Source organism: Antechinus flavipes, chromosome 2, assembly GCF_016432865.1.
Source record: "Antechinus flavipes isolate AdamAnt ecotype Samford, QLD, Australia chromosome 2, AdamAnt_v2, whole genome shotgun sequence".
Taxonomy (NCBI): domain Eukaryota; kingdom Metazoa; phylum Chordata; class Mammalia; order Dasyuromorphia; family Dasyuridae; genus Antechinus; species Antechinus flavipes.
This window is the reverse complement of record NC_067399.1, coordinates 445,289,713-445,300,263: the sequence shown is the minus strand read 5'-3', so window position 1 is coordinate 445,300,263 and position 10,551 is coordinate 445,289,713. Positions and strand designations below refer to the sequence as shown.

The 10,551-nt window shown below is 45.9% G+C and overlaps 1 protein-coding gene across 1 annotated transcript; it reads right to left on the bottom strand.

Moving 5' to 3' along the window:
* Nucleotides 1-8,482: 8,482 nt before the first annotated feature.
* On the bottom strand, nt 8,483-10,345 carry MAFB (MAF bZIP transcription factor B). The gene has a single exon (XM_051979311.1). The coding sequence runs from the start codon at nt 10,343-10,345 to the stop codon at nt 9,410-9,412; it is 936 nt and encodes a 311-aa protein (XP_051835271.1). The 3' UTR covers nt 8,483-9,409.
* Nucleotides 10,346-10,551: the final 206 nt, after the last annotated feature.

Below are 10,551 nucleotides of genomic sequence, written 5' to 3'. Positions count from 1 at the left end.
GGGTGTGTATTTTGCGAAAACTGAAATCTTAAACTTCAGGAAAGAAGGAAGATCTTAGATCTTCAGGCTTAGCAACATTTGCTTACAACTGATACCATTCAGAGTAAGAAAACAGGGGAGTTATGGAGGAAGAAAAATCAGTGCTTGTTTAGAAACTCTCCCAGATTTTTAAAAGTTTATTCTATTTCACTAGTGCTTAAGATTTCAGGAAAACAAAGCAACTACACACACACACACACACACACACACACACACACACACACACACACACTCCTTGAGCATCATCCAGGGAGGTTACCCATCCCAGGCTTCAGTTTGGTTTTAAAGAAAACATGCCCTCTTATCCTGCTGGCAGTGAAATGATCACAAAACTGCAGATGCAGGGGTGAGCTAGCTCCTTTCAGAAACAAAGCTAAAGAGACAGCCTGCATCTCCCTCTAGCAACACTTCAGCAGGAAGCCTCTTCTTCCTGCCTGTCACTCAAAATCAAGGGACTGCTGCATGTAAAGAGCCATCTCCCCAGACAAATGACCAGAAAGAGCCAGGTCATGTTGGCACAATCATGAAGGTGAGAGAACAAAAACTCAAGGTGATCTAATGATAAGCATAGTGTATGTAGAAGAAATGGGAAGCTGGGAAGCATTCAGTGAGAATTTAGGCACTGACCATATGATCTAGTTGTGGGGTCTCATGGCCTAAGACTTTCAGTCTTAAAGTGGGCTTCACTTTCCTTGTCATGGATATGGACAGGAAGAATTTTTTAAATGTAATAAGTTCTTCATTGGTTAATCACTTGGTGAGAAGAAAAATAAAATATAAACAGTAAGCAAAAGGGAGAAGGAATCAGTTCAAACCAGGCAGGAAAAGTGAATGAAGGAAAGAACAAAGAAAGATTCAGACACTCTTACGCCTTATCTTGATTTCTTGATCCTTGATCTTCATGCAAGGATACCATTTTTTTTCTGACAATAAAACAATGTTTGATGGACTGCCATTTTACATTTAAATGACTTTCAATGACTAAGCAGACATATCTCAAATTGAGTCTTATCTTAGAACAAATGCTGATGATTAAATCCAAATTTTATATTCTCAGATGTTTAATTTCTTTCAATGAAGTCAGATAGCACTGACTTCCTCATCCAAATAAATGACAGCTATCATATGTAGCAAGAGGAAATGGACAATAGGAGTCTCTGCCTTTAAAACAAACAGGGAAGCATTCCAGAGGATGTAGGGATCCCTCTTCCTTTAGAATGTACCCCAGCATTAGCCAACCAACCCTGAACTTCCTTCCCTGGCTATGGAAAACTTCCTTCAAAGAAGCCCAAGATTCTTGGTGAAAGGAATCACAGATCTTGCCAGCTGTCCCTCAAAAATCCTGCCAAGTGGCAGGAAAAAGGCCTTTGGAGGCCTTGGTTTGGGATTGGGGAGTTTACAAAATCGAGTTCCTTCCATGGCTAAATGTCTAGAAAAGACGAATGTGTCTAGAAACAGCTAAATGACAGCAATTCCCTGTCCCTGCCCAGTCGGTCTAGGAGATTTGCAGGGGCCAGATCTCCACTTAAGACTAGGGATTGAGGTAACATTTCCAGGAGGAAAATTGAACTGTTTGGGTTGGTTATGTAAGAAAGGAAGCATAAACACAGACCTCTCTAAGTCCAGAGGTTGAGTCCTGTGAATGCTGCAGGATTCAGGATGGTGCAATAAGGTTTTTTTGCCACCGCCCCCCTCCACCCAGTTCTCTCTGTTTAAAATAACAGTTTTTATACGTAGCTTAAATGGTCTAAAATAGAATTACTTCCCTCAAAACAAAGCCCTTTCAAAATAGAGTGGAAATGGTTCAGTTTGTAATGATGGGGTCTTTTGATGTTGGGGTGGGGGAGCTTGTCTTTCTTTCTTTTGAGTGCTGTCTGTGTAAAAAAAAAAAAAGCCCCCCCTCCAATCTAAGGGAATAAACCTATTTTTAGGGACATAGTCTTATTTAGGTATTCCTGTGATCTTAGTTTGAAAAGTGCTAAAGCTTGAAAACTGAGGGACGCCGGGTTACAGATGATCGGCATCAGCATTGTTTCCCTGAATTTCTTGTGCACCCAGAAAAACTCAGGTTGTTTTATTGCTCGGCGCATCTGCCCGCCAGTATGTCCTTGGTTTTCCAGCAAGATGTCTCAGCCAAGTGGCCCTTCTGCAGGAAGAGTGGGAGTTTTAGTCGGACTCGGCCCCGGGATGCAGCCGACTCGCCGGCCGAGACGCGTTCTCTGGGCCCAAAGCTCACCTCCTGTGCTCTCCGCTAGGCTCGGCTCCGCCCAGCCCTGAGCCTTTCTCCTCTCCGAAAGCTGACACCTACAACCCTCTGCAAAGCCTGTGACCTTGTCCTCGGACACCAACTAGTTCGCTGGAACAAGGCAGACTCTTGGCCAATAAAAAGAATGGAAACCTTCAGCAGCTGGGAAGAGTTATCTAGCAAGACAGGGTCGATCAGAAGTCTTAGCGCCTCTCCCATCTCCAGCATTGAACTGTCCGTGCCACTAAGTCGCGGCAGGCAGGCTAAGGAGCAGTGTACTGGCGCGCTCCTGGCTCTGGAAGCGCGCCGGGCTCTCACTCTTCATCTTTCATTTACTCCCCCTAGTTATTGAGACTTACACATTTTTTTCTACAGACTTCTGCTGGAAAGCGAAGAAAGAGAGGAAGAAAGAAAAGGAAGGAAGGAAGGAAGGAAGGAAGGAAGGAAGGAAGGAAGGAAGGAAGGAAGGAAGGAAGGAAGGAAGGAAGGAAGGAAGGAAGGAAGGAAGGAAGGAAGGAAGGAAGGAAGGAAGGAAGGAAGGAAGGACTGGACTTAAAATAACCCTTTGAGAGTGCAGATCCTCCCCAGCTTCTAGGTCTTTGCCTAGTGCTCTGGTTCGCCCGAGACTGCAGATTTTGTAAAACCAAAAGATCAAAGAACAGTAGGTTTTTCCTCTTTAGGAAGATGTCTCCCCCAGGGCTTTTCCCCTCTCCTCACCTCCACCCCTACTCACCCACCCGCGGCTCCATACAAACTTCCTAGTTAGTTCTCTTCAGTCCCCGACTAAAGCTAGCGTCCAACTTGCTCGTCTTGCCTTAAAAAAGAAGCAGTCCCTAATGACAAAGAACTAAGCAGGAACAAATTGGAGTGGCCATTAAAAAAAAAAAAAAAAACAGATCGGATTTGAAAAAAAGCTCTTCAGAGGAGGGAGTGATCAGTCTGTTGGCTCCCAGTTCTACACTGGACGGGGGCGGGGCAGGAGCTGGAAGAGGAAAGGCAGAAGCCCCAGAGGCAGAATTGTAAACTTGGGGCCGGCGCCGCAGAATCTGCAGAAGCCGTAACTGAAGACAAGCTGGGAACAACCAGTTGGAGAAAGTATTAGTGACGGAAATAAAGGGAGAGCTTTTACCAGGGAAGGGGAGCTGGGGTGGTGGGTGACGAAATCTCTTCTTCGGACCAAAGATTGCACCGCAGACCTGTCATTTCGAGTTGGCAAGAGAGCATGTATGTGTCGATGTGTGTCCGAAAACGCTGGTTCGTATGTGCCTGCGTCTCTGCGTGTCACTGGAATGGGAACGGAATGGGAGAGGAAAGGGGCTTAGAAATTCAGGTTCTCTTGCTTCCTCCAAAGTAACTGGGATAGGAGGAAGAGAAGCAATAACTCTTTTTAAACTGTCGTCCGCCTTTGTCCAGGGCTGCTGGGCCCACTCCAGAGGACAGAAGCAAAGAAATTTCTTTAAGTTTCGTCTTACTTCTATCCCCTTAATAGAGCTTCCTAAATCTTTTAAGTCCTGCTTCGTGAGGGAGACAGTGTAAATTGTGCTTGTGTAAGTACAAGTGTGTGTAATAAGTGAGTATTTTTTATTCTGTATAGATGAGGAAGAAGAGAATACCTGTTTTGTCCAAGAAGTATAAGCACCCGTATAATTTCTTTTAAATATGTTTATTTCGGAGGCAAAATAAATGGTTTGGTGGTCAGTAAACAAAGTGCCAAGTGATTGAAATCAACCTACAGATTCCTAAAAAGCATCTTCCATCTTAACACCATTTAACACTCTAAGAAAGCATATTTAGGTGCCTATAGCTTCAACTTAGGTCCAAGCCCCAGAGGGTTAAAAAAAAAAAAAAAAAAAAAGGCCCAAATTAAGAAAGTTATTTTGGAGTCCCAGCCATCTATCATGCCACTTATTCTTATGTCAACAGCCTTATGAATCAGTAATGAACTGGAGACAAAGTTAACCGTGGGGGATTTCATTCAGCGTTTCTCAACCAAAACGGAGAGAGTGGTTAACTCTTCACTGACTAAAGAGGAGCCAGGTACAGGTGAGAGAAGCCTCCCTCCTTCAAGGAGGAACCAGTGTTGCAATACAACTTCTTCATTCAGGAAAATCTGTTTGGCCAAATCATCGAAGGAAGGGGAAGAGAAATTTCACCTCTGCTGAATTCTCTGGAAGCACTTACTCAACCTTTTGTTAGGTATACACCTGAATGTGTACTCACATACATATCAACCATTGGGTAAGGAATTTTAGTATTAATAGCCACAACCAAGTTTAGCCCCAAACATCTTTATGGTACTATAGTGTTTTATTTTTGTTTTTGAAAAAAAAATTATTACCACTTTGACCCAAGAACTCGGGTATGGACATTTACCCTTGGCCCTCCCGTACTTCAGGTTCCAGTCCTAAATCTAATTAGTCTACAAAATAACCTATTCTGTGTTTTTTGTTGTTGTTGTTGTTGCTGTTGTTTGTTTGTTTCTGAACGGAGAACTGGAGAGGAGCTGCTTTATCCCCCTCTATTCAAAGCTTTTGCCAACCTCTATTTAGTTATTTTTCACAGCTGGATTGGCTTCTATCACCTTTCCCAAATGGCTCTCTTGGATGCAGAAAGTAGAAATCTGGAAGGGTAGGGGCTATTATTCTAAACCCTGAGGAAATGGGGAGTCCCATAGAAGTTGGGGGTTAGGGAACTATGTGAGTAAGAGCTTGGGTAACAGAGATTCATTTCTGGAGTGTTGGAAGGACTGGGAGACTGGATTCTAGAGGATTGGGGTCAAGAGACTGGGAATTATTGTGCCAAAATGAGGTAAAGTGATCCTCTATTTAGTTAGGTAAGGAACTCTTCTGCCTGCTGTGTGAGCCACTTTGAGCTGTTCTTTCAATAAGGTTGCTGGGCTTTTTTGTGATTTTTTTTCTTTATACCAAGTTCAAAGGTATCTGAGTAGTTAGCTCTCCTACCTTTGCACTCACTTTTTTCTAGCTTCTCTATGAGTGCCCAGCCCTGTGGACTGTTGCAAAAAGTTTTTAGTAATATGGTGGTCCTGGACTTTCAGGGAACTGGATAAGTCTGGTTGGTGGTTAGCTCCCCCACTGTTTTCTCCACTGAAAGTTTTCTTACTTAAAATTCTTTAAAGTGACCAGCACAATTCTCTTCCTCTTTCTACTGTCCACTGATGATCTTAGGCAGAATTGAACTGAGTGGGAGTTGGGGGAGCGGGGGAAGTATGAAGAATGCTTCAAGAAACTCAGAGCCTCAGCTTTCCACAGGACTGAATTGCTGAATTAGCCGCAGTGATGTATTCTGTGCATGCAGGAGGAGCCATTAATATGCAGCGGCAGTTCCCACAAACAATATTCCTCTCAGCCTTTCTGTGGCCCTAGCATCCACCCATCCCCGGGCCAAGAAAGAGGAGATACAGAAAAATAATGCTTCCCAGACTTCAGGCTGGCCACAACTTCTTTCTAAGGAGACACCTTCCACTCTCTGCCCAGAACCCAATGCCTAGGGTCGCTGGGCCTTCAGAAGTTCCTGTCCCCAGTTCAATCAAAGGCTCTAAGGGCAAAGAAATGTAGGTCTATTTATATGGGGTTTCCGCCCCCTCCTTTTAACATCCTCAGGTTGGGATGAGAGAAAAACAGAAGGTTAAGGAGAAATGGTGTAGATTATAAAATAATTTGTTTTTTATTCTTTTTATACTGGATTTACCTGGATTTTTGCATAGTGATTAATATGGAGTTTCCCAAAAGGCCTGCACTTATTGCCAAAGATAGGAATGGGGACTTGGCTATCCAGCCTATTTTCATTCTTCCTGGATAAAGGTATTCAATTATACTTAAGCCTCAAGCAGTACTCTACCAGCTCCCTCCTTCAAGAATGATGTGTCTCCTGCGGCTGGGCTGGGGATCCATAGTACAACTGAGGCTTGGAGCAGGGGCTCAAATGCAGCTATATTCCCTGTAAGGCAAGACAGGAGCTATCTAACAGGCCAACCCTTAGCTCAAGGGAAACCTGCATCGAATTCTGAGTAGTATGGGAGAGGCCCCAAGCCAGGGTCAGTTTCTGAAGGCAGAGGGCACAAGCCTCTCAAGCAACCCTGGTGGGAGGCCCTGCAGCTGCCTGTCCCTGTGGACACTGAGGCAGTTCGTGAAAAAGCAATGGAGTTTGTAGGCAAGTCATTCACTTCCTTGATCCTTGACCTAGCCACAGACCTGCCTCTCAGGTCATTGAGTAGGGCGGACCAGAAGACTGGGAAAGGATGAGTTTATCTTCCATAGAAATTGGATGATGATGACCTCAGGATCAGTAGCTTCTTGTAATTAGGGAATGGGATAGAAGGTGAAGGATGCTGAAAGCCCCTTCCCTCCTGTTTTTTAAGTTAATTTTCTTTCATCCATCCAGCACCCCTTACTCCCCACCCTTTAGGCTATCTTTACCTCTCAAAGTCAGCTGTGAAATGGTTCAGCCAAAAACCCAGCCTGGGCTTTTCCTTGGAAAAAGTCAACTCTCTGGGTATATGTCCTCAGCCTCCTGGGGGGTGAGGGAAACAATGTGTTCAGCTTGGGGTGTTCAGAGAGTTTCTGGAACAGAGACCAGGTGTCTGGGGTCCTAGTGGCCAGCTTAAGCTGTGAAGGTAAAAAACTAAATCAAAGAATCAAATTTCAAAACTTGTTCCTCAAAATGGACCAGGGCTGTCATGTGTAAAGAGTTAAGGGAAAAGATTCAGGGAAACAGGAAAGGACAAGTGTGGGATTTGAGCATCTCACTTGGATATTTTTTGCAGTGTGTTAGTTTGAGGTTTTCCCCAAAAAAATCAAGAAGGGAAGAGATGTGAGGAACTGTTCCCCTGTTAACAGAAGTTGTTGCTGCAACTTTGCAAGGGGCAAGAAAAGACGCAGGAGAACCAAGTTCTCAAAATAAATGCCATTTCAATGATTTTAATAAGCAAAATAGGAAACAATTTTAATAACAAAAAACAGAAACCAGTCTGAATAAAACTACAATAGACTAGGTTTTAATATTTTCATATCATAAGCAGGATTTGAAATTGATCCCTTATTTTACATGAAATAAAAACAATTTCGCTGTTGCATGTTTGATTTCAACACAGTTGAATCAGTAAAAACCAAAGATCGTTTTTGATGCATGACTAATACCCACGATATTTAAAACTGCAAGCACCATGCTGTTCATACAATCCTGATATTACTGTTAATTTATAAACTAATACAAACTTAAAATGCATCCGGCCAGCAGTGCCAGCATATTCTAAAGAGAAATAAAAAATACGTTTTCATTTTGGTATTTTTGTCAGTGCAACTTAAATCCTTTTACTGACCTGCAGGAAAAAAAAAGTAATAAAAACACCCAGAGACGCCTAATGACTACTGTACAACTGAGAAAAAGCTCACTTGCTGCCCGAGCAAAGAAAGAAACAGAGAACATGTTTCACCAAAAAACGCACTTAAAAGTTGCGATCTTTCTCATCAACGTTTTCGTTGCCGATACATTCAGAATGTGTCCCCTTCCGTGGCCACAGGCTAAACCCAAGTGAAGGTCAGAGCGGGACAGATCGCCTTTTACAAGCGACCCTAAACTAACCCCAGGAAGAGAGCATCCTGGGCATTGCTACCACTGATTCGTGCCTGGATTTTTAGCCGGGGATGGGGGTGGGGTGATAGAAGGATGGAGAAACAGAGAGAGACAGAGAGAGAGAGAGAGAGAGAGAGAGAGAGAGAGAGAGAGAGAGAGAGAGAGAGAGAGCCAAAAAGAGGTTTTGGTTACAATGGAGAAGCGTACAATAAATCATTGTAGATCTTTTTTTTTCTTCCTCCCTTCTTCTTCCTGAGTGTATAACATTTCAGATATAAAGAGGTGAAAATAAAATGTCCAATGACTCTGTTAAACTACCCTCCTCCTTTTCCCAGGCAGCGGAATACTCCAGGCAGACACTCGCTGTCTCTACCGCTTTAAATTCTGGAGTCGCCAGAATCCATTGCCAAGGGATAGCTGTCTCTCCGCCGCCACCCCCTTCCCTGGTTTGTTTCCCTCTGTGACCTCGAGCAGTTCTCAATCCCCAACAAAGAAAAACCAAAATGAAAACTACTGGGGGGTGAGTGGGGTAGGGATATAGAAAGGAAAACACAACTCCAAAGTGCGCCCAAATATTTAAAAAAAAAAAAAAAGTTGCTTTCTGAATGCAGATGCAAATGCCCGTAACTTTATTTCTTTACTTTAAAAAAAAAAAAAAAAAAAAGACACACCAAACCCAGACACAGCCTGCCAGCCTGCTGAGCCGCCTCTGTGCGGTTTCCTGGGGGCAGATATTTACAAGCTAACAACCAGAACAGAAAAGATCACTGCCCGCCCAGCAGTCCAAGGGTTAGAACTGCGACACCTTCTTACCCAGAGAAACAAACCAAAAGCGATGATCCGTGATCAACAACATGCTAACGTTAAACAGGAAAATGGTACAAAATAGAAGTTATTACCATACATGTCCAGCATGCAGGATTAATATTTTTGATGCAGATTTTCGTGTTTTTTTTCTATATAATCAAGCAGGCAAAACTTATGATATTTCGCATTGACCGTCCCATTTGAGTCCTCGGTCACTAGGTCTCAAAGGAGGCATTATATGAACACTTTACACACACTGTCTCTCTCCCCTCCTCTTGCATTTTCCATCCTGAGCAGCAGGTTAAGTCCTGCGCGAGGCGCTGGCTGCTCATTCGCAAGGTCCTTCCTTCCTTTCTTTCCTCGCCAGCGGGCGGGCTCTTAGGGACGGCTTGGTCAATGTCCCTTCTCTCAGTCCACAGAGTTCAGGAAGCAAGAGACATAAAAACCGCTCTCCTCACCCACCTCGTCCTGAGCCTCTCTCCCTAAGGCTGTGAGGCTCCTTCCTACCTTCGGAAAAGTTGAGTTTGGTGCCTCCCCTCCCTACTTTTCCATAGCCAGTCTAGGAAGATTGGAAAGAGCACGCTGCTCTGCCCAAAGGTTCCTTTTTACTCAACTTTCTCATCTTCACCCCCCCTTTCCTATTTCTCTTATTTCCAGCAGGAGGATGGATGGAGATGTCAGAGATGGGAAAGGGGTGGGAGGGGAATGGGGGCAGGGGGTTCGCACTCACATGAAGAACTCTGGAGAGGAGGGGTTGTCGCTGGTGGAGCCGGCCTCCCTGAAGCCATTGCTGGCAAGTTTCTCGCATTTCAGCTTGTAAGCATCTCTCTCGCGGGCCAGCCGGGACACCTCCTGCTTGAGCTGTTCCACCTGCTGGATGAGTTGGGTCTTCTCGTTTTCCAGGTGGTGTTTCTGCTGGACTCGTTTATACCTGCAGGACTGGGCGTAGCCCCGGTTCTTCAAGGTCCTCCTCTTCTGCTTGAGGCGGATCACCTCGTCCTTGGTGAAGCCTCGCAGGTGCCGGTTCAGCTCCCTTACCGACATGGACACCAGCTGGTCGTCCGAGAAGCGGTCTTCCACGCTGCTAGAGGCTGGGTGCGCCGCCGGGTGGTTATTGGGCAGCTGCTGGGATGAAGTGGAGGAAGTCGAAGGGGTGGGGGACGCTTGGTGATGATGATGATGATGGTGAGGATGTCCTCCGTTAGTCAGGTCTTCGTGGCTGACTCCAGGGTATTGATGGTGATGGTGCTGATGTTGGTGATGGTGGTGGTGGTGGGCCCGGAAGTTCTCGAAGCCCTGCAGCTGCTGGGGGACCTGGTGGGAACCAATCAGAGCCTCCACCGCATCCTCGGGGGTCAGGTTGAGAGCCTCCGGGTTCATCTGCTGGTAGCTGTTGGCCATCCAGTACAGGTCTTCCAGGTGCGTCTTCTGCTCAGTGGGGCTGAAGCTGGGCGACGAGGGCACAGAGCTGCAAGGAGTGCTGATGGGGGTGGACGATACCGACCCCGCAGGCTGCAGACGAGTGCAGTGACGTCCAGGGCGCTCTGCCCGGCTTAGGGGCTCCTTTTTCACATCAAACTTCATGAGGTCGAAGTCGTTCACGTACTCCATGGCCAGCGGGCTGGTGGGCAGCTCTGGGCCGATGCTCAGCTCTCCAGCCATGTCGGTCGCCGGCGACTCTACCGAGTGCTGCTCACTCCAGGCTCGGCGCCTCCACTCTCACCCGCAGAGAAACTTTCAGCTCCTGCCCCGGAGCGGCCGAGGAAGAAGCTGGGGAGAGGGAGAGAAGGAGGGAGGGGGCGGGGGCGCTGCAGTGCAATATGGGGAGCGGCGGCTGCGGCAGCCCCGGCCCCGCCGGCACGGCAGGG

Coding starts and splice junctions, on each gene's coding strand:
- MAFB (XM_051979311.1), bottom strand. CDS start 10,345: ATGGCTGGAGAGCTGAGCATCGGCCCAGAGCTGCCCACCAGCCCGCTG.